At 42.6% G+C, this 24,819-nt stretch overlaps 1 protein-coding gene across 6 annotated transcripts in view; it reads left to right on the forward strand.

Moving 5' to 3' along the window:
• The first annotated feature begins 2,574 nt into the window (after window positions 1–2,574).
• The window catches only part of CNKSR2 (connector enhancer of kinase suppressor of Ras 2), a 225,384-nt gene continuing 203,139 nt past the window's right edge, over window positions 2,575–24,819 (forward strand). For 4 of the 6 annotated variants that reach the window (XM_075096795.1, XM_075096813.1, XM_075096823.1 and 1 more), the window contains exon 1: window positions 3,003–3,149. In XM_075096795.1, coding sequence (XP_074952896.1) covers window positions 3,086–3,149 — 64 coding nt within the window. In that variant the 5' untranslated portion in view covers window positions 3,003–3,085. Of the gene's footprint in view, window positions 3,150–24,819 lie in introns of all 6 variants that reach the window. The other 2 variants (XM_075096786.1, XM_075096804.1) reach the window with 2 other exon arrangements.

Raw genomic sequence — 24,819 nt, forward strand, 5'->3', positions numbered from 1 at the left:
ATATATATATTTTTTAAACACAGTAATTTTAAATGCACTATATGGACCACAATAATTATAAAAGATGACTTAGGACATAATCCTGCAGTTCAGCGTCTGTGCAGAAGCCCATACGCTTCTGTCCCATACGCTTTACATAAAAGGCCTGACTCATGCAGGTGTGACAGCAAGATGAGGGCCACTAAACCAAAAGATGAAAACAGACAAAAGACTTTGGTTAAGGCATTTTGGCTGAGGCACTTTAAGAAGGTCAACATGAAAAGTCATTCAGCTCTCCTTTTGACTTCTTACCCTAGAAAGAGAGAACAATAATAAAATCAGGCAGCAATAAATTTAGAGCAAATTTAAAAAAATACTTTTATGTAGCACATGTCCTGACTATAGAATTCATTGCTGTAATAGGTCACCAAGATAAATACCATGGCTGAATAATTTTATCATCACTCATAATGAACCAAACCCTCCCCACAATAGCCAAGCCAACATCTTCAGTGAGACTGAAACAAGAACTGAGTAAAATAGTGGGATTTACCCCAGTATTTATGAGATGGCAATGTCCCGTGAGAAGAACAATAAAGGAAATTAGTTCCCACGCTCACACAACATCTGTTTACTGAAGTGGGAGAGTAAGCTCCACCTTTTACCCTTCCATAAATTTGCTAGAACCACTATAAAGGGGCTTTAAAGGTAATAGATACTGACCACTGGGACAGTACTGGGTCACAGGTGCTTTACTGAAAAACTTGCTCTAGCTAGCTACAAATTACCCTGGCGAGCTAAGTGCGTTCTGTAATTATGAACTACAGGACTTCATATATATACTCGGAGAACTTATTTCCCCTCTCCTCACCTACGAAGAACTTTTCAGCACAATGAGAATTGCACAATGGTGTTATAAATTATATGCCAGGTTTCAGTCTGATCTTGGGTGTTTACTTCTAAACCTTTCAGACTGCTGGTTTCTAATTACAATTATGACACGCTCTTTCAACAACAATAACCCAGTATGTAAGGATCCTGCATACCTTTCAAACCTTTCATAAGGAAAAAGTCAGCTTTAATTTGCAAGTGAGGTTTATTGTTTCCGTGGCTTTAGGTAATGCAACCTCTTTAGAAGCAGACTGCCTCACCAGTGTGCTGGCAGGAATGTGACACAGGAGACACATGTCTAGAGCCAGAGTCAAGGAAAGTTATAGTGTCAAAGCCCCAGTTTTCACTAAAAAAGAAGTTTCTTCTCACGGAGAAGTACAACCTTTGAAGTGAGGGTCAAGCCTAGCTAGTGCTGCTAGGGAGGATCTTCCCGGGGCTCCACGGAGGGGTGGTACGAACCCTGTGAGTGCCTTACTGACCCTCATGGCTAGTGCTGCAGTCCCACAGGCCGAAATGGGAGAGTTTCTGTCGCTGCCCATGCCATGCAAAGGGATGCCTCCGCCATTGCCACTTTGGGGCTGAGGGAATCCTCTTTTTTCTCATGTACAGATATGAAATGTCAGCATCAGCAGCTGGTGTTCAGTAGCCGACACTGTCAAAGGGAACATCTCGATGGCCGTTGCCTCAGCCTTGGCAGGAGAAGCAGGGCAAATGCAAATGCAAGCAAAACTCTGCACTGGCCAACTCACTAGCAGGAAAACACCCTTTAGTGCTATTTAGCCTCTGCCTGGAGCTCCAGGGGGGCCACCACTGCATCAGAGCAGAGGCTTCTAGGAAGGGTGCTTGAAAAGCACCCATTGCCATCCTAGGAGCAACCACTCTGAGCTTGGGAGGGACTCCTACAGACAGACACCGTGGCACAGGGTCTGTGGGAATTGCCCCCTTGGGGTAGCCTCCAGAACGATGCAGCCTGGGGGGACACAACGAAGAGAAGATTAACAGCTCCAGCAATGATGGTCCCCTGCAGGGACGGGCCATTTTTGCATCTGGTGCAAGAACACCTTGGAGGTGCAACTCGGAGGACGGCGCGGGGAAGGGATCCCCCTGCGGCGCCCTCTCCCGCCTGAGGCTGCCCAGTTCCTACCCCCATTCTGCTGGTCGACCTCACCTGCTGCAGCCCTCGGGGGGAGGCAGGCAAGATAACGAGGTGCAGCCCCTCTCCTCTCCGGGCCGCCAACAGACCCCGGCCAAAGGCGGACGCCCCACCCGCGCTGCCCGCCCGCCTCCCTCCAGGCGTCCGGCGACACCGTCCATCGCAGCCGTTTTACAGTCGGGCTTTCCTCAAAAAAAAAAAACAACCCCAAAACAAACAAAACCAACCCAAAAACCCCAAACCCCAACCCAAAAAAACCGTTCCCGCCCACGCAGCGATGCTTTTTTCAAGAGGAAAAAAAAAAAACCAAACCAACCAAACCAACCCTAAACGCCAGCTCGGTGCCGCCGGCTGGCCCCCCCGGAGGCTCCCCCCGCCTCGGCGGGAGCAGGTGCTCGGCGCTGCCGCCGCCTCAGGACCGTCGTGTCGTGCCCTCCCCCCCCCGCCCCCGCGGCGGCACCTTGAGAGTCATCCCGGCCCCCCCACCCCCATCGCTCCCCCCGCCCCGGGCGGCCGTCGGGTGTCGCTTCCCATTTCACTTGGAGATATTTTCGGGTGGCAGGAGCCGCCTCGTCATTTCCGCCAGGAGAAAAAGACACCGGCGCGGGAGCCGCGGCCGCGGAGAGCCGCGGGAGCCGCCGGGCACAGGCGGGCACAGCCCAGCCGAGCCGAGCCACCCCACCGCTCGCCGCTCCGCCGCCCGGGGACCGACCCCTCGGCGAGACCGGGAGCCGCCGCCGCTGCCCACGGGTCCGCGGGGGCGGGAGGCGTCGGAGCGTGCCGCCGCCTCCTCCCCCTTCCTCCTCCTCCTCCTCCTCCTCCTCCTCCTCCTCCTCCCCGCCGAGCCGGCAACATGCACTGAAATCCCCAGAGAGGCACAGAGGCGGCGAGCGAGCAAGCGAGCAAGCGAGCGGAGCGGAGGCAAGCGGGGATTTAGCGGCTCTCTCCTCCCGCCGCCGCCGCCGCCGGGGCCCCGGGCAGCGCGGTCCCACCGCTCCGCACAGCCTCGCCCCTCGCCCGGAGAGCGGCGGCCGCCCGAGCCCCGCGCCTCCGAGCCCCCCCATGGCCCTCATCATGGAGCCCGTCAGCAAGTGGTCGCCGAGCCAAGTCGTTGACTGGATGAAAGGTGAGGAGCGGTGCCGGGGCTGCGCGGTGCCCCTCTACCACGTCCCCGTGTCCCCAGCCCCCCCCCCCCCCGCCCCAACCCCATCCCCGCAGGTGCGGGAGGGCTCCGCGGCTTCCCCCGCGCCGGGGTCCCGCCTCCACGCACGCCGCCTCCCCTCCACGGTTCGGCTGGGAGGAGGGGGGCCGTCGGGGCCGCGCCGCCGGGGCGAGGGAGCAGCGCGGGGGTCGGCGGTGCGGGGGCCGCGCTTCCCCCTCTGCCCCCGGGAGCGGATTGGGGGGGCGTCCGGCGACCCTCGGCGGGCCATAAAGCCGGGTGGCGGGCGGTGGCTCTGCCTGGGGGAGCCCGGGATGCTCCCGAGCGGCGGCCGCGGTGTGGCGATGGGGCCGCCCCGCCGTCCCCCCGCCCCCAACAAGCGGCGGGATGCGAGGAGCGTGGCGGGCCGCTCCCGGCGGATGCGGTGCGAAATAAAAGTTTGACCTAACGTGGGCTGCAACCGCGCCCCGCGGCTGGAGGGGAGGACGGGACACGGGGGGGGGGGTCTCAGCAGGCGGCGGGGTCGGGGGGTCGGTCCGCGCCCTCGGGAGCGCCGGGGCTGCCGCCACCCCCCGCTACCCCCTCACGCCCCACCCCGTGAAACTGCCTCGCCGGGCGAAGGGGGCCCAGCCCGCTCCTCCGGCCGGGCCGAGGGCACCCACGCGGGGGGGGGGGGGGGGGGCGGTGGGGGTGAGGGGGAGGGCCGCGGTCGCCGTCCCCAGGGGCGGCATTTAAAGGTCCGTAATTTACATCAGCCTGGAAGAGTCCGCTGGGCTGACGGGTATTTGTGCTGCTGCTCCGCTTCTCCCGCTCCCTCACCTGTCCTCCCCCCAAATAAAGTCTAATGAGAATAAAATTTGGAATTTCTGGAAATGCTTTTCTGTTACTCTGCGTGCACTGCTTTGGCTTTAACACTGTAACTTAAAAAGGTCTTTTTGTGGTGGTGGTGGGTTTATGTTTTTCGGTTTTTCGGTTTTTTTTTTTTTTTTTGTTAGCACCTTTAACTTAGGCTGCAGCTGTGTTTTGAATAAATCACCATCTAGTATTATATATCTTTATAAAGATAGAATGACCGGATGGGTACAACTTTTGAACAACTGCTACATTGTGGGAGTTCTTTAAAACATGCTGCGTGCTACTAATGTGACAGTTTCATCATCCTTAAAATTTCAGGCGTATAGCATATGTTTTCAGTTATTCAATCCTGGCATCTATAGCTGTCGAGTTATAATTATATTCAGTAACATACATAGTTTTGCTCTTTCTGAAGCATTCTTAACCCATAGAATAATAAGCATAGTAAAAAAGAATAATGTGATACTTCATATCTTAAAGAATTAGTGAATGTTAATAAAAAACTTGAAGGAGCTACAGATGATCACTGTTAAAAGCAAACCCTGTTCAACTTCAAAATGTTTTATTACAGCTATTTAGCTTCCAACATTTTTACCTCTAAAAAAAAATAAAAGATTGTGTAGGAGTTTTTCAAATCAGTGTCTGAGATACCTCCCCCATATTTTGGGAATGCAGAAAAAAAAAATGAATTTGCAGATACTGCATTTTTAAAACACTTCAGAAATGTAATACATCAAATACTTTTCATAATTGACAGGTGAAGAACACTGCATGGTCTGCTTTTGTATTGCATTGATATAAAATCAGTTATTTAAAAACAACAGGCTGGCTAAATGCTAACATTAAAAATTGTGAAGCTGGATGAAGGTTTGTGGTTAGAAATCTGTGACTGATGCACAGAGCTGTAGATCTGTTTTTAAAATTAATTATGTGAACTTCACAATAAAAAAAAGCAGTTATCGCAATCATGCCTGCTTTTTGGATTATGAAGCTTGCTTTTTAGTGTTTAACCTGTTTATTTTGGTGTGACTGCTCGATTGTTTCTCTGGAGAACTTTCATTTTTAATGAGCAAACACATATATGTTGCTTCAAGCTTTCATTTCTTTGTTTTGTATTCTGAATTACAGATGACCCTTCATTTAGAGTGAGGTGCAAAGAGATAAAGCACCTGCCTTTGACTAGCACTGTTTGAGGCAAACCACCTAGATAGCCATTATAGTTTCAGAAGTTGAGCCTGGAAGTGAGTAAGACCAGCTGCCACGGACAAGTCTGGTCCTAGCTGATGGATCACACGTTGTAGAGTTTGGAGGAAGGATGGTAGCGGATAAGGGCAAGCGGTCTTGGCTGCACCAACTTCATTTTCCTCACGTACCATTTGTAGTGTTGGAAACATCCAGGTGAAGATATGTTCTTCTACTGCTTTAAACACATTCTCTCCAACAACTTAAATTTCTGAGAGTCTCTGTGTTTTCGGAGGTACCCAAGACAGTTCAATGAGTAAAACATGAATGTGTCTTTATCGTGGGAACTTTGGGGTGAGTGCATTAGTGGTCTTTGCATTAACAGCAGTCAAGTCTGGTTTGCATAAATTACATTGGACTTCAAGATGGGAGAATATTTTGCTGACTTACTGGGGTTATTTTACAGAATTATAAATGCTGAACTGGGTTTTAACCTCTTCCTTCAAGTAGGTGCCCTGCTATGTAATATGCCTGCTCAGATCAGCTCCGTAAAGAGCGTTCTTCAAAATAGATTTCAAATTTCAAAGCAAAATGTTTCCTGAAAAAGGAAAATCCTACTGCTTAACATTGTTTACAGTTATCTGAAAGTAAGGGGAAATGAAACACTTCAGATTTTATTGCTCTCAGTGTTTTTGTGATGGTCTTGCTGGTATGACCTGAATGTTTGCAATAAAAGGCCCTGCCTGGAATTCTTTATTTAGGCAAAAGAGCCATTACCTCTGTGGCATTTTGTTCAGGGCAGTGATAAAGCATTGGGTCTAATATTAAAGGTATGAGAAATGAAGACAGGGAAAGTATTCCCACTCAGAAGTGTTACATAAAAGTGCCGAGCTCTGGTCTGGATGGCTGGATAGGGAGCAGGCTCAAGGCCATGGAATAAATACAGTCTCTCCAATGTCTTCTTGTTTTTTAATTCCTTGATATACATGGTTGGTCTGTAGATCCTTTAACAGCCTATGGACTCTTAACGCTGCTGAGACAGAGAGTTGTACCTGGAACTGGTTATGCAAAGCAGTGACCACCTAAATTTCGACCTACGAAAATGTGTACATTAATAAGTTGTGGACCAAAGTACTGGTTAAAACTTTGCAAATGGATAGAACAAAACGAGCAGAGCCTGTGTCAGCATGTGAGTCTTTGTATGGCTTAAAATGAACCCACTGACAGAAGATTAACTGTCATAGAGCTGAAAAAAGAACAGATGGATTAGCTCATCTCTCCCACAGGATGGCACATTGTATGTGGAGGATAAAATGAATATTTAAATTGATTCAAACTGTGTATTATTTTGCTTTTCATCTATTTAGTACTAATTTTAAAGGCCCTGCATGGATCAGTGAGCTGCAGCTGTGTCAATCACCTCCTCTGCCTCCCCTTTGGAGGACACGTGTGGATTCCACTGCTGCGTTGCAAGACATTGACACATTGCATAGGCAAGCGCCGTCAAACGTCATGGCTTTCACTGAGTCAGGAAGGGAACATGTCAATGTGTTTTAGATTTCTGAGGTGCTGAGAAGACTCAAGACATGCAATTGCTTTCCAAACATCGGGATGCTTTTAACTGAGTCTTGTAATTTAACTTCTTTTTTCTGAGGTTATTTATAATGGCTGTAGTTTGATAAGGATTTGCTGCTGTTAACAATATTCTAGTTTTAATTCAGTACCAGTCGTTCAATAGCATAATCTGTTCAAAAAGACAATCTACCTGGAAAAATCAATATTACTGTTTCTAACAAAGCTTAAATATTTATTTTTTGTTTGCAGAATAACTGCTTATAGAGATTATACTAAGCTCATACAGCTTAAACTGTTCTAATGGTAGCCATACTCAAGAAGCTGACATCTGAGTCACGAGGTTGCTCTAAAGACTTCTAATGCTAAGGAACGGGGGCTTTTTACCTCTATGAAATGTGCCCTACCAGCATTTAGAAGAATGTAAATATTTAGGACTGACGGAAGAGAAGGAGAAACATGAATTTGCTAGCAAAGCAAAAGCAGAGTGCCAAAGTTCCCCGTTTGGATGGCTGACTGTTACATGGATTTGAGAACTCAGTGTCTGTCTGCTCTTCACGTACAGAAGTTCATGTCTGTTTTCAGTAGCGTGTGCGTTTGCATGGAGTTGTCATGGGCTGCCAATAATTGTTCTCCACTTGATGGATCAGGAATTATGTGCTATTTGTCAAGAAAATGCAAGAGTTTGTGGGAATGCTCTGAAACAAAAGACTAATACGTAATAATGATTTAAAAAATGTTGCTATGGGGATCCTTTTACTCCTGTTCCTGCACGTGCAGAGCCCTAGGACTTCTGTGGCAACACCCAGGTCCTGCTGCAGTTCTGGAACCATTAGGTAGCAAGAGGGGAGCTCATCATCGAAGGCACAAACCCTCTCGCAGCGCTGGGATCTAGCAAATGGATTTGAGTCTTAGAAACAGTAAGGATGACTCCTGTATTCAGGGTCACTATCAGACCTACCTCATTTTTTGCCTTGGCTTTCTCTGAAGAAGACTGTGTTATGGACAGAGTTTAGGATAGAGATTTTTCTGGAGCATAGGCTGGACTGTGGTGCCATAGACGCCTGTGAGCATCTGCCTTATGGTAGAGAAGAGGTGTGCTTGCACTGGGCTTTCAATTTTGTCAGTCTTTTCGGTTTTCAATGTTTTATTGAATTAAAGGTGCTTTCTTAGGCTACTTCCGTTCATATTGCTTTTGGTAGCACCCTTAACAAATGTGAGTATTAGAAATAAGGTGTAAAAGGCTGAGTTGTCTCAGGGAAACAAAGGCTGGATATTTAAGAGGACGAAAAATACTTGGATTCTGAAACTTCAGTTCGTTGTGAAGCTTGTGTAGATGACTGATGAGCTGCAGAATAGTCATCAACTGGAATAGTCATTGCTAAGTGCCATATGTGGAATAGATCAAGTGTTTTACAGTTTGTTAATATTAAAACTTTTTTTTTCTCCTAAGAAAACCGAACTGAAATTTTGCAGTATCAGAGGGTACATATAGTACTCTATTAGCTTTGAAGTGATGCTATTAAATGGAGTTACGACTTTTACTGTAATGCCTAGTAAGAAAAGCTGTAGAAAAATGTGAAATAGTGCCATAGCTGGAGCTCAATTTCAATGAACTCCCAAACTTCAAAATTTATAGATAGTTACTCCATTTGTAAGAAAGAAATAAGAGTTTCAGTAAGGCAGGTTGGGGGTCTTTTCGGGAAGGGGATTTTGTATGAAGCCTGGTAGTCAAGAGCCAAAGTGCACTATTCTAAACTTTAGTTTAGTTTTAGTTTTAGCTTTAAACCTGTAGTGAATGGAAAGCAGTACTGGAAGATCTCTCTCTCTTTGGCTTGTTTATTTTTCCTGTGGATCTCTCACTTTTTGCTTGCCCTTCTGACACTGGGAGTTTTAGCAGTATCAACGGCCACCACATCAGTCACGGTGATGTGTTTTAGGGTGTCTTGGTTTGTGATTAGAAAACCTCTCCTGCCATTGTTTATCAGCAGAAAATGAAACTGCGATTGCAACTGGTATGTGTCAAAGCCTCACAGCCCTGGTGTTGCCATAGCAAAGGCAATGTTACATAAGCAGCCACTCTGCAAATAACTCATGCAGCCAAATTTTAGGCATAACGTGAGAATTCATTTCTAAATCAATGATCTTTTCGGGAGGGAGCTTTCCGGGATGAGGTGATCTCACTCGCTACCGAAATTAATGTGCTAGTTGTGAAGCTTTTTTAACACTGCCCGTTTACACCTTTATTTTGTTTGAACATATTGTTCTGTTTCTGAAACATCTGTTAGTTTAAATATGGCCTCACAATATGTTTTCTCAAGTGGTCTTTTGCAACAGTTCGGTGAAGCTCTATATTTTGATCTTATTCAGATTTATTTGCACGCTGCAGTATTAAACCAAGCAATTTACAAATGCCTTTTCTGGTTAGTGGGTGTCAAGAATTTTGCAAGGCAGCGATATAAACCAGATCACTTTTCAGATGAGAGTTTTGAAATACATATACAGATATATTTTTAGAATCTTTGCAAGTAGTTGTCTTTTAATGCTCCAACAATAATAAAACATGCAGTTTTATCTTGTAAAACCCAAATTGGCAAATGGTCTAGCCTTTCTGTCTGATCCTCAGAAGTGTAGATAACCATTTAATCTTCAGTAAAGTTACTGTGGCATTTGGTTGTCCTGTATTTCTCAGAGTCAAGTAGTAATATTTGTTACTGATTTCCAGAGGATTAGGGAAAAGCTGTTTCCTGACAAAATTCTTCATGTATAGGCTTGCATTCAAAGGTATGCAACCAGGAGAAGGAGAAAGCTTGTTCTTCAGGCTTCCTTGCTACGTAGCTGCTGGTTTGTTTTTTGGTGGTTTTGTTTTGTTTTGTTTTTGTTTTTCCAGGAAGTTACCATTTCCTCATTAAATTAATAGGATAGCTGCATCAATGATCACCTGTGGCAAGCCCTTACCTTTAGCAGAGTAACATAGCTTTAGAGTTCTAGATTCAAAAAAAAACCCAAACTGTGCTACTGTCACACCTATTGCTTAAAAAATTTACTTAATGAAGCTTTTGAAACTTTAGGTTAGAGGCTGAATAGTTATCAAGACAAATGCTGTAGGATAAGGGTTCCCAAATATCTTACTAAAAGAATTCCAATTCTGGAAGGGCTGTGTTATGAAATTCTGAAATGCCACATCTTCATTCATTTCTTCCAGCTTTTCAAACACTTCTGCTTTTTCTAAAAAGGTGAAGTTGGGAGATGGAGATAAGTTGTATTTTTCAAGAAGAAAAATTTTGGGAGCCCAATATTGGGCCCATATTATAGGCAAAATGCAGAAGAAACAACTGACACGTGAACCTGCCTGCAGCCCTATCAAGTGAGTTTAATTTCTTGTTGTGGGACAGTTGGACCTAGCAGGACATTTGCTCTTAATTTTAAAATAGCTGACTGTCCAAGAGCAAGCATCTGCTGCTCCTGATAATGCTCCTTTCCTGCAGTTGAAGGGTGAAGGGTTGGAAGACGCAAGTCCACTGATCTGGTGCACCCAAGATCTGGAATGCTACCCTGAACATCCACTCATACATACGTTTCGCCCTCACCGTATATGGGGGCTAGCAGATCTCTGGTAGATGAGATGAATTTTCCCTTGAGGTTTCCAGTGCAGGCATTTCCTTTATGCAAAGGGAATTCAGCACTGTCTATATCAAGTCATCTGAAAGCACTGGAGGCTTAAAAATCTAGCTCTTTTTGTTCTGCTCATCTGCCAAATAATATCATCTTTGAGAAGATAACTCTGAGTGTGGTCTTGTAGGGTGCTCAGCATTTCCAGTTTATCTTTTAAGTAGAAATTTAGGGCACTTGGTACCTCAGATGAAGTGCCTAAAACAGTAATTTCAAAGTGTTTGGCCTTACGTGATTAACATCTGCTACAGTACCATATGGTGGGAATTGCCAAGTAAACAGTTAATTAATAAGTGAGTGTATCAGCGTAAGCTGTAATTAAACTATGTTCAGCTGAAGTGTATTATTTTAATATAGTGGGATGCAAAGTGCTGTACTTTTGTATTATACCTTTTCTGTTATGTGAAGAAGAGGGCAAAAAGTTGATGAGAATTAATTGAGCCTTTAAATTAAAGGTTCAAGTGGCTTTTTTTAATAAATGGTTTAAGACTCACATCAGCATTAAACAGCCATTGATTTAAGTGGAACAGGCTCTTTATTTGGTAATGCTGAATTTTAGATTGTGAATGCTGTGGAGACTTCTCTGCTAGGATTTTACTGGTGTCCGCTGTGGGTTGTCAGTGGATGTCCAGCTGAGCTGCACAAGCATATAAGCCATTTTCACATAACTTCAGATATCACTGATGGGGCTATGCCTGTGCCACTTGGTCTAGTACCACTGGTGCACTGAAATCTTCCTGTGCATGGTGGCCAAAATGGTCTGGAGGAGTGCTGGGGTGGGAGCTAAGGGTGTGTATGAGACAGGGCAATGCTGCCACCTTCTCCTTGGCCCTCTTGTGTTTGGAAGGCTGAACATACCCATGGATACTGCTAAGCAGCTGGCTAGGTCACCTCTAAAGGGCTGTTGCCTCCCACAGAGGATGATTGTTGGCCGTATAGAAGTTCATAATATTACTGTTTCTGTTGAAGTGTAGAATTTATTTTTAGTTTGGCCACATCCACCAGTTGCCAATAGCTACAGCTATAAATGACCTATTTTAAAATAGATTCTTCTTCCCTGACCTCCCTTCCTTTTCTCTTTCCCTTCTCTCCTGATAGTCTTCATGTTAGTAAGAAGGTGAAGAAAACTTTCCTCTGCATAATGAGGCCAGGTAGATATAGGTGGGACATACCAGTGTTGTCTGAGTAATTCACTAGAGGGCATTCTTCCCTCTGAGTCAACACTGAAACCCTTCTTGAGAAGGACTAGAGACCTTAATGTTTTTAGAGAGATGAACCTGAAATCATGGCTGGGTGCGGTTGCTGAAGGCTCGCTGGCATTCTTCATAATAGTGGGAAAGTTATCTCTCATACCCTGATTAAATTCCCTGTTAATAATTAAAGTCTCTGTAACTGGACTCCCCTCATTGGTATCCATGACTGACATGTGCCTTCCTTACTTTCTTCAGCTGCTTTGTAGTTTTCTCGGTTGCTTTCACACATTTGATATTTTGACTAGATTTCATCAGATTTGCAAGGTGCAGTGCCATTCTTGTCCTTGTTTTGTTTTAGATATTCAAGAAATAGTAGTTGAGGGACCTGTTGAATGCAATGTAGGAGTTGCTCTCTGAAAAAATAACTTACGTTGTATACAGTCAACTGTTGTGAATTTACACTTGTCCTGCTTTGTGTATACCTTTTAAAAACCAATCAAATAAAAATTTCCTTCTTGTCTTAGTCTGATTAAAGTGTGACTGAAGTATGGAGTGAAATATCCAAAATATCCTTCTTGAGTGTCCAGCACTGGTTGATTTCTGGCTGCCTTGTTTATTGTTGCTTTATTGTCAAATAAAGACAATATTGTCAAAACACATGCCCTTTGTCTCTGTTCTTTTTCAGAGGTCAAGTATGGGTCTTTTTGGTAGACGTTGTTTTATTAGAGCTAATATGAAAAAAAAAAACCAAATCTGTGAGTGTGTTTTTGTTTTTGTAGTCTGCTTCTGCTTGTTTCCAAAACTTTCTGTAAGTGCACAGTGATGAAGTGGTCATTACTGCTTTTCAGGGAGGTGTTTATTGCACATATTTCATTTTCAAATATTGTGGTCTTCAAATATTTTAAAATAAAACTAACTATATGTTAGTTTAAACTAGAGTGTGGAGGCTTATTGCTTCTTAAATTTCTCTTTATGCTTTTTAGTATAGTCTTGAGTGTTGTGCCTCACAAGTCCTCTTGAAAATACCTGTGATCAGTAATTTCACTGTTGGGTACTGGACTTCAAAATCAAATGTACTTTTCACTACTTTAGCCATTATTTCATTGTATGTTTTAAACCATATGGTTCTTAGCTGTTTAACGCAGTCTGTGGTCAAAAGCCTATTTCTGGAGCCCGGATAATTGAGTCCAAGAGCACAGTGCAGTGTGAATAATTTGTCATGCTCTGTGTGTGGATTTGAGAGAGAGGTTCAGCCTGGGAGCACAATCAGTGCACATAAGAAATTTCCATATAAGTGTCCATCTGAATGTCTGAAGGAAGGAGGACCGTTTATCATTGGAAAAAGAAGAAAGTTAGGTATACGACAGGATTCCCTGAGAGCAAACAAATTCATTTTTTAAAAGGACTGGATATTTCATAGCCTTCAAAGGATTGTTTTAAACATCTGCTTTAGCAAGTTACATTACTGGCATAGCATTTGAATGCCTGCGTGAGTTATGATGAAGCTTCTCTTAGCAACTATAGAAAGTAAAATTGTGCATACACAGCCATGAAACTTCTGTATTCCTCAGAATAGCATGTTTCCTTGTGTTTTTTTTTTTCTTTTTAAATAAAGGTTTTGGTGTTCCTGGTAACTGCCTTGGCTTGAATAAGACAGCTGAACAGTTGTGGCGAAGCTAATGAAGGAGCACTAGCCATCTCCCTGATGGAATATCAGTATTTGCAAATGGTCTTACCACCTTAGCAGCCCAAGGTCTTGCGAGAAACAAAACATTTGGTGCAAGACAAAAAATCACTTTTCTATGAAAATATACCCCACATACTATGTAGCATTTGCTAGATGAATAAAAGATGAAATACACTGTGGAAGCCTAAAGGTAATTTCAATTACTAAAAGTGTACAAAGTTAGTTTGAAAGGAGCTCACTGATTCCTTGTGTGTTCTGTCTTGTTCAATACAACCCTTTTCTGTTACTTATTTGGACATCATCTAGTTTCTCTCTTTCATCCTAACCATTGTCCTTCACCTCACTTTAAGCCACACTGACCTAGGTAACTAATGCTAATGAGATATGAATGAGTAAACCTGAACACACTGGACAATTACTCACTGCTTCTGGTGGCGTTATCAGATCATAGAGTTTTATCTGTCTTCCTGGGATGGTGCTTTCTGAAGCAGGGTGTGATGGCGTGCTGTAGGTGGATGCCTGGGCGTCTGAATGCCAGGGATTGTGGAATAGGGGCTTGAGTTTGCAGGATACTGTGTCCTGAATGTTTTTCACCTCTGCAAATCTGCGCAAACTTCTGTTTAGTGGAATGAGTGCTGTCTGTGTAACAGCACAACAGAAAATATAACTTTGATATGTGATGCGTTCCTTAAAAAAACCAAACACTAACCCAAAATTTGACTGCTAGTTGAAAAGAAGGTAAAGCAGAATAAAAACTTTGCTGCCCAGTCCCTTATATAAAAAAAATGAAGTTAAAAGACCCTTACTTTAGATGACATTTGTTTTTCAGTCTTTAATATATTGCGGGCTGTGGTGAGAATGGTGACATTTTAGATCCAAAGGAAAAATGAATGTGGTCATTCAATTTCATATGTGTGAAATTAATTCAACTAACGGTCAAAATTAAATAACACCTAGGGATTGTAATGTTGTCATTTCATTAGATTTCTTCACTTTGTATATGTTTGTAATTGCAATATATGCACAAGGTAATTGACTTGCATTTATCCTAAGAACTAAAACTCTAAATCTTAAGCCTGTGCCCTCTCATTTAGTGCTCTCAAATACTATAAGGAGTTTCCTGCAGAATACTGTTTTGATAAATCTTACTAAATCAAAATTCACCTCAAGAAAGAATTAAAATGAGACTACTGAAGGAAAAGATTGATGTGTGTTGGGATTTAGTTTCAATCGGTGATAAAATTTTTTCTAAAAGTACGAATTTATCTAAGTTACTTTTCTTTTGATAGTCTTTGAAAGTGTTATGGCAGTCCACAAAGTTGTAGCTCAAAGTTTTTGAGTTCAGAACATCTCACTAATGTCAAATGTTATGACTGTACTCCCTGGAAAAAAATGGCTTCTAGATTACAGTAATTTAAACATGAGCAAATAAAAATAGCTTTTTAGTGGCATGACTACATATTTAAATCTCAAGAGGTCATTTGTTTACTGCTTACTATGTTAGAATCTTTCTGTCACTGTGGAACAGCACAAAATGATAAATTGTAAATGGTTTAATGGTAAAAATCAGCCACTGGTGTTGAGAAAAATGAATCCACGTAGCTCCTCTAGAAGAATGCAACCTTCTTTCATGTAATCAAGCACCATAGGAACAATTGACTTGAATGAACTTTTGATGACTTCTTAAATGTGCTCCCTTTAATGTTATTATCATATGACAGATGGGAAGTAAACTAGTTAGGAGTTCAGAGAGGTTGGATAAGGCGAGCTATAAGGAGTTGTCTGCCTGGTTTGGTTTGGTGTCCCGTCCCCCCCCTTTTTTTTCTCCCTTCCCTTAATGACTTTTTGCTGTGGCATATGTGACTTTATTTAAGTTTGCTCTGTGTACTCTAATCCAATTGCTTTGTTTAGTCAAATGAATGTTTTTTGTTTTGTTTTGCATTTTAGCTTTTGTTTTTAGCATTAAATGTGCATATTTAATTAGGATAAGTTATTAAAGTTTACATTCTCACAATGGGATGTGTGCCAGCTCTTGAAATGAAGTCACACTTGTCAGGAGATAGTAAATAATAAGCTTAGTAAGGTTTAAAAGATGTGTCTTGCAAAACATTAGCCCCTGTAATGAGTGCAAAGTGGCAACAGCACATAAATATCAATTGTTTTTCTCCAGTGGATCTGTTTGACTATGAATTTTCTTAATTTGAATTAAATTTGCTTTTGCCGGTCTAATGAAAGAAGCAAGAAGGGATGTTTGTCTTTTGAGAAACCACAGTTTCCCATCCCGGAACAATGACTTGTTTTGAACTGAAGGGGAACAATCCAACATTCATACGATATCTTGTAATCTCTGTTCCCAAAACCACATTAAAAATAAGAAACTGCTGTCCATCAAATCCCCATTTAGCTGCAAGGGGGAGCCCTGGATTCCCAGCTTTGCTTTCAGGACTGTCTCTTCATTTTCTTCTTCATTTTATCCAGAATCTTTTAAAACTCCTGGGAACAAAGGCTTGGAGCATAAGGTTCCCTGTGCTTCTAAATAACTTGAGCATCCTGGTTGGTGCGTGTGTACGTGTGCACGCGCACGCGTGCGTGTGGCTGGTGTGCCTGGGGTGGCATTGGCAAGAACAGGATTTGGAGGTAAGGATGGGTCTGTCTCCATCCTAATTTGATCAGACAAAACTGTCTGTAATCATGTCCTGAAAGATTAAGAGTGGCTTTTCATGACTGTGGTCTTAAATTCAGGCATCTAAATTCTGTCTTTAAGTGCACGAGCCTCTCTGTGGGCCTGGGCAGAGTAACTCCTCTGTTAATAATCTGTGGAGTGGGTTTTTCATCAATGTTTCTGATGTGTCCCCTGGCCCCTGTGGGAGAAGGAGGAGCTGGCGTAGCGCTTCCTTGGGGTGCACCTCTAGACTGAAGCAAGGGGGGGAAGTGGGAACAGTATGTTGGGGTACAAATGTATGATGTGGAAAGCAGAGTAATTTAAGTGTAAATTTGGGGTTGTCCTGTGCAGGGACAGGAGTTGGACTTGATGATCTTTCTGGGTCCCTTCCAACTCAGGACATTCCATGATTCTATGATTCTAAGTGGAAAGGAGAAAAAAAGCATACTATGCGTACACACATATTCTCAGTCACTTCTGTTTTACATTAAATTCTTTTTTCTTTTTTTTCTAAGTTATATTTGTAACATTTTTGAAAGTGCATGTATGAATTAAGTGCTTGACTCAGGAGCTATGTAGTATGAGATGTAATCCTGGGAAAGAGAAATTGCCTTTGCTAATAAGTAAGTGTTTCACTAAGATTAATGAAAGAAAAGAAAAACAAAACCAAACAAGTAATAAAGAAAATTACCTGTACTCCGTAACACAAGGATGCTTACCCAGTAGCAAAACCTGTAGTATCCGGTGCTGAAACTAAGTAGCCATTTGGCAAAGTAACAGCGTATTGCTGTGGCTATCAGGCTGCCAGCGGCACCATTTTGGCTGACACACAAAACTTCTGTACTCAATGCTGGAAGGCCTTAAAAACCCTACATTTCATTTTGTAAGAAACTCTTATCCCAGGTGTCTGAACAAAATTACAGAAAATAGTTCTTTATACGTCTGGTTTTTTTCCCACGTGCTGCTGGTCGCTCGGTACTGTTCACATTACTTGGGAGTTGCCAGTGTTTCAGCGGCAGGTAAAGAGGCTGCCCATCACCCACTGCATTGCGAGTCCTCTGGCTCCTCCTCATTATGGGGGGAGGGAGAAGGTTAAATGCCCTGTGTCATCTCTACTTTAAGTGCACTGAAGCATTTCTAACTGACTGGCTGCTTTTTTTAATGAAAGAAATTTGTCTTCTAACAGCTTTATATGCCCAGCTAATTAAAACCACTCCATATTACTCTCCATGTATCCTGTTTGGTGGGCAGAAATAGTTTGCTCTTTGACAGATTCATTTCTTGTTGATGCTGGTTTTGTATGATGCCGCTGTCTTGGACTTATATAACTTAGAAATAATAAGGCATTAAGGCATTTTACATATTGGAGAATACAAAGATTTGTTAATCATTAACACAGAAAATATTTTCAGTCTCTTTTAGCATCTTAAGGTACAGTTTGTTCTGCATGTGTAAATGCCTCAGCTTTATGGCAAGGCTAAGTTGAGCAGCATTTAGTTTAATACATGAAGCTTGGGAACATGTTTTAAATAAAGAAATCATTACAACACAGTATGCCTTTGCTAGCAACCTTTTTAAAAGCTGTCAGGCAGTAAAAATGTCTTTTCTAAGTGAAGAGGCAGTATTGTCTGTACTTCCGAAGGCACTCAGTGTTGGCTGATGCCCTTCAGATTATTTGAACCTTTGTATGTTTTTCCAGTGGTCTCCTTGTTGAAGTGCTTTGATTTCTTCCACGCATATCTGAGTGTGCACAGGTGGGACTTGAAGACTGCCATGCCACCTGTCACTCCCTATTTGAGACCTGGAGGTCTGAGGAACTTCACCCAGCTGGGAAGCCGGCTGTTGAGATGGAGCCATCTTCTAAACAAATCATATGTACCTTGCTTTTCCTCCTATCTTTTTCTTATGCCAAAAGCTGTGGGGTGGACTGAGGATTAACAACCCCATTAACTTTTGTCCCAGCTGTCGAGCAGTCCCTTGACAAATTCTTCGGTGGTCATGCTGATGCAGATTCTGTAGCACACTGAAAAAGGAAAAAGTCATTATTAGTGGCTGAAAATTTCACAAATTAGGCTTCTCTTCAGTATATTATTGGTGATGAGCCTATTGACCAAGCAAGCTGGGTTGTTTTTGCAGATACAGGAGTCTTAAAAATAAAGACCAACTAGCCCCACTTCCCCAAAAGGAAGGGATGGAGAGGGGCTTAAGTAGGCACCTTTCTTTATACCTCAGTAGAGAATCATTCAACAAGGACGTCACAGCCTGGATGGCACAACAGAAAAGGTGAAGGGAATCATTGTGTAGGTTATTTGGAGGGAGAGGTCTGGTAACCAAATGATAATTGCACATACATCTGGCTGAGCAGTAGAAGCCATCACAATTTGCCATCTGGTTCACTGTCATTCTGACTGAATGTAGGCGGGTAGAGAGTGTTTGTAATTCGTAACACAGTATTTTGGGAGAGGCTTGGTGCTGGAAACCAACTGGATGGATGCCTGTTGTCTTAGGCTCTGTAAAATGTAAGCCCTGTATAATCTAGTTCATCATATGTGCAAAGAGGGAGGCAATATATGACTAGAAGAGGAGTACTGCAAGTTTTGTGTTTCATATAGGTTATCTGATTAAATTATTTTGGGCCATAGGAAACGCTTCGGTGTTAAATTCCTGCCTGCTATAAACTGTAGGTCTGCTTTGATCTTGCTCAGTGCTTATCAGTTACAATAAGCGAGACACTACAAAATAAATTTGTGCTAATGACAAATAAACAAATACACCATCAAAATCTATTTCAGAAGATCCTTGAAGCTGCATGAGAAATATCAGTGCTTTGACGAAGTACTGATACATGGTGTTGCTGTGGATATGAGCTGGATCTGCATACCATTTGTTAAAAGGTTGTGAGGGGCTTCAGTACATTTTGCTTAGTAAGTTACCAATTAAGTAACTTACTGGTTACTGGTCAGGACATAACAGGACTTTAAAGATTTTTTTTTAAAGTGCTCTACAGATAAGATTAATAGATCATTTGGTGAGCCTGTATAGTATGTTCATGTGTTAAAATGAGCTCCAAGTATTAGTTGGGGTCCTGTTGTGGTTTAACCCCAGCTGGCAACCAAGTACCACGCAGCCACTCGCTCACTCTCCCTCAGTGGGATGGGGGAGAGAATCGAAAGGGTAAAAGTGAGAAAACTTGTGAGTTGAGATAAAGACAGTTCAATAGGTAAAGCAAAAGCCACACACACAAGCAAAGCAAAACAAGGAATTCATTCACTTCCCATGGGCAGGCAGATGCTCAGCCATCTCCAGGAAAGCAGGGCTCCATCATGCATAACAGTGACTTGGGAAGACAACCACCATCACTCCAAATGTCCCCCCTCTTCCTTCTTCTTCCCCCACCTTTATATGCTGAGCATGACGCCATATGGGGTGGGATATCCCTTTGGTCAGTTGGGGTCAGCTGTCCCGGCTGTGTCCCCTCCCAGCTCCTTGTGCACCCCCAGCCCACTCGCTGGTGGGGTGGGGCGAGGAGCAGAAAAGGCCTTGGCTCTGGGCAAGCACTGCTCGGCAGTAATGAAGACATCCCTGTGTTATCAACACTGTTTTCAGCACAAATCCAAAACATAGTCCCATACTAACACCTCTGAAGAAAATTAGCTCTATCTCAGCGAAAACTAGCACAGATCCCGGAGAGTACTCAATATTAATAAAGTCACAGTAAATGTTGACATTCTTGTAACCTCTAGCTTCTATTTGTACCAGTATTTGTGATGGTGTTTCAAGGAACACTTTCAAGACTATTTATGGACTTTCTCAAGGAAAATTTGAAATTACATCATCTTACAGTTCAAGACTAAGCCTTTTCTGGTTTTGAGTTTGCATAAGAGAACTGATGATATTAAAATATCAAGCCTCTTAGGAAAAGAAGCCAAAACATTCTAACATAGAAATTGTAGAAAACTGAAGTAACTGATGTAACAAGTCTGGAACAAATTAGGCACCATTTTTTTTCAGTTCATAATGGTAACATATTATGAAAAATGCTTATGGCATTTACCACACGCCAAGGCAGATCAGAAGGAAGAGCAGGAGGATACGCTTTATGCTTTTGATAGTGGAACCAAAGGAAAGTCTTCCCTGGCCCTTGCTTTGGCCCGTGGTTGTGCAGTTACTGGTGTGGATGCCAAGCTCCTGACGTGCAGGCACAGTCAGCCTATGTGCAGTGGGGTCACTGCCGGTGGCAGCTCTGCGGCCGAGCCGGGGCAGCGCTGGTGCGGAGCCACCGCTGGTGGGGGGAGGCATCTTACCATAGCTGCATGCTTCCCTGCAGCATTCATGGACTATTAATGTGCTCACTGGGGTGAAATTACCTGGCACGTGAGACAGGCCGGCGTCCAGAGAAAGTGTGCGGCGAACTCTCACGGTTAACAAAGAAACCTCTTTCAGGTTGGTTAATCTGTAGAAGTCAAGGGGGTTTTAATATTGTGTTTTTAATTAGAATTACGTTTTTGAAATTGGTGGCTGCCCTTGTACGAAAGTGTGGACTGTGTGGAGTAGAGGGAAATCAGAAAGCCTCATCGGTAGGTAGTGTGAGATGAAATGCCTGGAGAGTCCTCTAAGGAAGCCCTATAAAGAGTAACTCTGTGCAACCAGTGCTTAAGCTACCAGGTCTGCGATGTTCTGGTTCTGACTCAAGCAGAACAAAAAAGTCAAGTTTATTCATTGCTGTACAGTGTAGCGAGAAGCTTTGTAACAATTGACATTTTTGTCATGTTTTGAACACTCATTAGCACTTCAGATTAGCTATTAAAGGACATGAAACATTTAATCACCACGTCTTTTCTTGTTAGCAGTAATCACTAGTGCAATGCGCTTTTTTTTTTAAAAAATGTAATTAAGTGAAAAAATTGTACTTTAACAATTTTACTTGGGATGCAGCAATTTCAAGCGTTGAGATTTTTGGCCTAAGCAAAGTACATTTCCTTCTCCCTAAAATAATGTTTTTAAACTCTTGAAATCTTAAAATAGTAATAAAATAATTCTAAATGTCATGCAGAAGCCTGGAAGATCCTTTTTTACTGCCTCTAAATGTTTGGGCATTTTTAGTGTTTGGTGCAAAGGTGAATATTTTTACTCATGATTGAAACGAATGATTTCTCATCTTCTAAAGGTCTGCTATTTAATGAAATATTATAAGCGTGATGCAACGTTACTTCTGTAACAGTGACACATTCATTGAATTGCTTTTTTCTTCCCTGGTGATAGCTATTTAGAAAGCTATTTGGAAAAGACTTCTGACTAACTTTAAAAATGACATCTTTCAATTGTAAACTAAAGGAAAATTTTTAAGCCTCAGAAATCCTCAAAATACGGAAGCGCAGTCTTTTATTATGTTTTCAGCCTGATATTCAAAAGGTTCCAAATAACAGTAAAATAAAAAGCTAATTCCTTCAGGAGTCCATAATTGTAGGACCTTTTTCTTAAATTGAGGTGTATTCCTCTGTGCAAAATTGGTATTTAATAAAAAAATTTGCAAGTAACTATTTGTATTCTGAAAATACATAATGTGTGAAAGTTTAAAAGCAAACACTAATTTTTAATAGTAAATTCCAGGGAACACTGAAGGGAATGCCATGGAAAATACCAGCAAAAGTTTGCTAATCAACCCCTATCCTTCCTTTTGCTCTTCTACATGACCCAGACCTGCCCCAAGCTGTGGTGGGAGAAGTTTTCACAATGAATTCATGCTGTGAGGATTTCTGCCAGCTTTGCTAATCACGAGCACGCAGGCAGCTCCGTACCCGCAGTGATGTCCCGGTGGTGCATGGGGAGGCAGCAAATGGCATCCCGTCCTGCAGGGATGGGAGGAAGCAGGCTGAAACACTGAGCAAAAGCGAGGAGGTGGCGGCTGTGGCTTCTTGCAGCTTCTCCCCTGGCCTTGTGGGGGGTGGGTGGCTGCCCATCCAACTGCCTGCAGGGGGAAGCTCTAAGCAGAGGTCAGGTGGGTTTTGGGTAGAGGTAGGGGGTGGTCACACCAAAGTCTTCCTCAGCTGGAACGGATGCAGTGAGAGACCCGAAGTACCTGCGCTGCAAGGCATAGGCAGGAGAGGGATAGTGGGTTTGTATGTGGGAATTGGGAATGAGAGAGGTGACTTTTATGGCTGTTCCCACTTGCATTGATGAGTTGGGGCAGGGCTAAGACACACTTCTTTCTCCTTGCCTTAGTCATCCGTGAGTTGGGTGAGAAAGACAGTGGATTTCAGGTGATGACTGCTGCAGTCAAAGGTCTTGGGAAGAACTGAGGTGCAGGAAAATAGACTTTTTCCCCCTATAAATGCTGAATGGTAAAGTTTTCCTTCAGAAGTAACTGTGAAAACCTGACCAAGAAAAACAATACTTTGTTACGTTTCTCCTGCATGCCAGTGGGGTAAATTTTCCTATTGGCATTTAGAGGATGCTGAGTGATGAGTACTGGGTTTGCAGAAGAAAATCTTCTGCTCTCTGGAGGGTAGCTGCTTTTGTACAGCGAGGATAAAAACAACCTCTCTTCAGGCCTGGCTGAAGTGTAACTGTGGTGGTAAGCAGTGGGGAAGGTGAAATTGGAGAGTAAGACGCAAACAAAAAAAGGTCAGTTATTACTAGAACTAAATATAATTTTGTGGGCTTGACAATACAGAAAATATTTCTTTTAAAAAGGGAGGAAGGATTGTATATACTTCACAGCCTGTAGAATCATGAAAATACATTTGTCCTTGGCAAAGTGTCTTAAGGTCTCAGAAACTGTAAGATGTTACAAGCACCTCACATGAAGACATCTGGGATCCTGCCTCTTGCGATTTCAGTGCGGGATTTGAGATGGGGAGCTTTTTCCTGTGGGTGATGTGATAGGTTTTGAGGTTCTAGGCAGAGATTAACTCACTGAAATTTAATTACCGACTATTGCATGTTCAAAACACTTGCTGATTTGTGTGTTTTTTTTGTTTTGTTTTGTTTCTGATGCATAACATGGAAAAGTCTTGAAGTCCAAATTCAGAAAAACATAGGAGTCGAGTTATTTTACCCATATTAAAGCATTTCTGGATAAAAACCAAAAATGAAGGAAGAATTCAGTAGGCCTTATCGTTGTATAAAACTGTACTAGAATGAATTTTGGAACATATTCTATATATTAACACTGGCTAATAATGTGTGTTTAATGGGAAAGCTTTTTTAAAAAGACGTCCAAATGCTGATGCATTTGAGATTTTCACAATATTCTAGGGTAATGACATTAATTTCTGAGAGAGACTGTAAAGGCCATACTTAGGTCTGACGTTTATACCTTCCATAATATCAGTTAAATTATTTGGTCTCTGCCTGCTAACAGCTGAAAGGACATGAGTAACTCCGAACTTTCTGCTAGAACTAAAGCTTCATCACCTAACAAGACGAACAAGCTCAGACTTACATAAAGCACTAGTGCGAATCTACTCCAGTTTCGGTAGGAGTATTCACATGCTTGAAGTTAAAATCATGGATGGTCTCAGAAGTGAGGCCCATATTTGAGAACTACAGTGTGGCTGAGGTACATATGCCTTGGAAACCTTAGTCTGTGGATTTTCTGGTTTTGACTTTTTTATTTTTGCAGTGTTAGTATTGTGTTTGTGCTAGCATCAGGCATTCAATTTGCATGTAGTTAGTCCTTAGTTACTTTATTGAGGGTGGTACGTTTTTAGGTCGCCAATAGGTGTGAAATTAATGTAATAATGAATAGTCCTGCAAAAGTACTTGTGTGCCGACTGTTCTGTTTCATGTGGGATGAAAGGTTTACTTTCTGGGAAGCTAAAAAAAGCAGTTGTTTTTTATGTCTATACCCTCAGAAACTTCTTCTAGTTGTTCTCATCCAAGGCATTTTTAAAACATTGCTTTCTTATTGCTTTTGTTTAATTGCTTTTAATTGTTCTAAAACGTTTGGGCATTCAGCTGGCATTTTTTTCTCAAGATGGGAATAGGCCTTCTTGAGATGGTTTAGAAAATACTGTTGCTACAAACTGTCTTAGATGTAAATATAAACCGCTAATTTACTTAGTAAAATTCTTTCAAAGCTCAAAAATGTTAGGATCTAATGATTTAAGTTGGGCTGTGAAAGCCCCTAATCCTCTGTGTCCCAATTAGCCTTCCTCGTCCTATGTGCAGAAAGGAGGGGAGAGACGTTTTGGGATGGAGTTCCATAGCATCAGGCCAAACATTGAAAGATTGTTTGCACAGCTGTGTCTAAGCAGTGACCAAACTGTTAAACAACCTAGCGGGGGGAAAATGAATAGAAACTCCTGTTGGCCAGAGCACTGAGTTTCCTGGACAGTGCTCAGGACGTTATGAAGTCATTGCACATGCTGGGTCAATGCTTTTACCCATATTTTCCCCTTGCGCTTGGGAATAATTCGTGCTTTGCTTTTTCATAATAATATAATTGTCTTAAAGCATCTGAACAAAACCCTGTATTGACGAGTGATGCACTGTAGTGTACTTACCTATAACTTCAATTAGGGAACTGATTCACTGATGTGAGAGGAGACAGTGCCCGTATATCTGTCTTGCTTCCTTGCAAATTGTAGATTATGAAACTGGACTACTGAGCAATAATTTAATCAGTGGCATCAGAAGAGCATTAAGCTCCATTAAACGCTGGGTCACCATCAATGTCAGATGAGTATTAAATTATGGCTCGCAACTTAGCAATACTCACCCAAAAGGCAGTGCTTAGGTTCTTGGCAAGCATGTAACAGTTTATTATGGAACAGATGCTTCAGAGCTTAACATATGACTGAGTGTCAGGTT

The sequence above is a fragment of the Phalacrocorax aristotelis genome, chromosome 1 (genome assembly GCF_949628215.1).
Source record: "Phalacrocorax aristotelis chromosome 1, bGulAri2.1, whole genome shotgun sequence".
Classification (NCBI taxonomy): domain Eukaryota; kingdom Metazoa; phylum Chordata; class Aves; order Suliformes; family Phalacrocoracidae; genus Phalacrocorax; species Phalacrocorax aristotelis.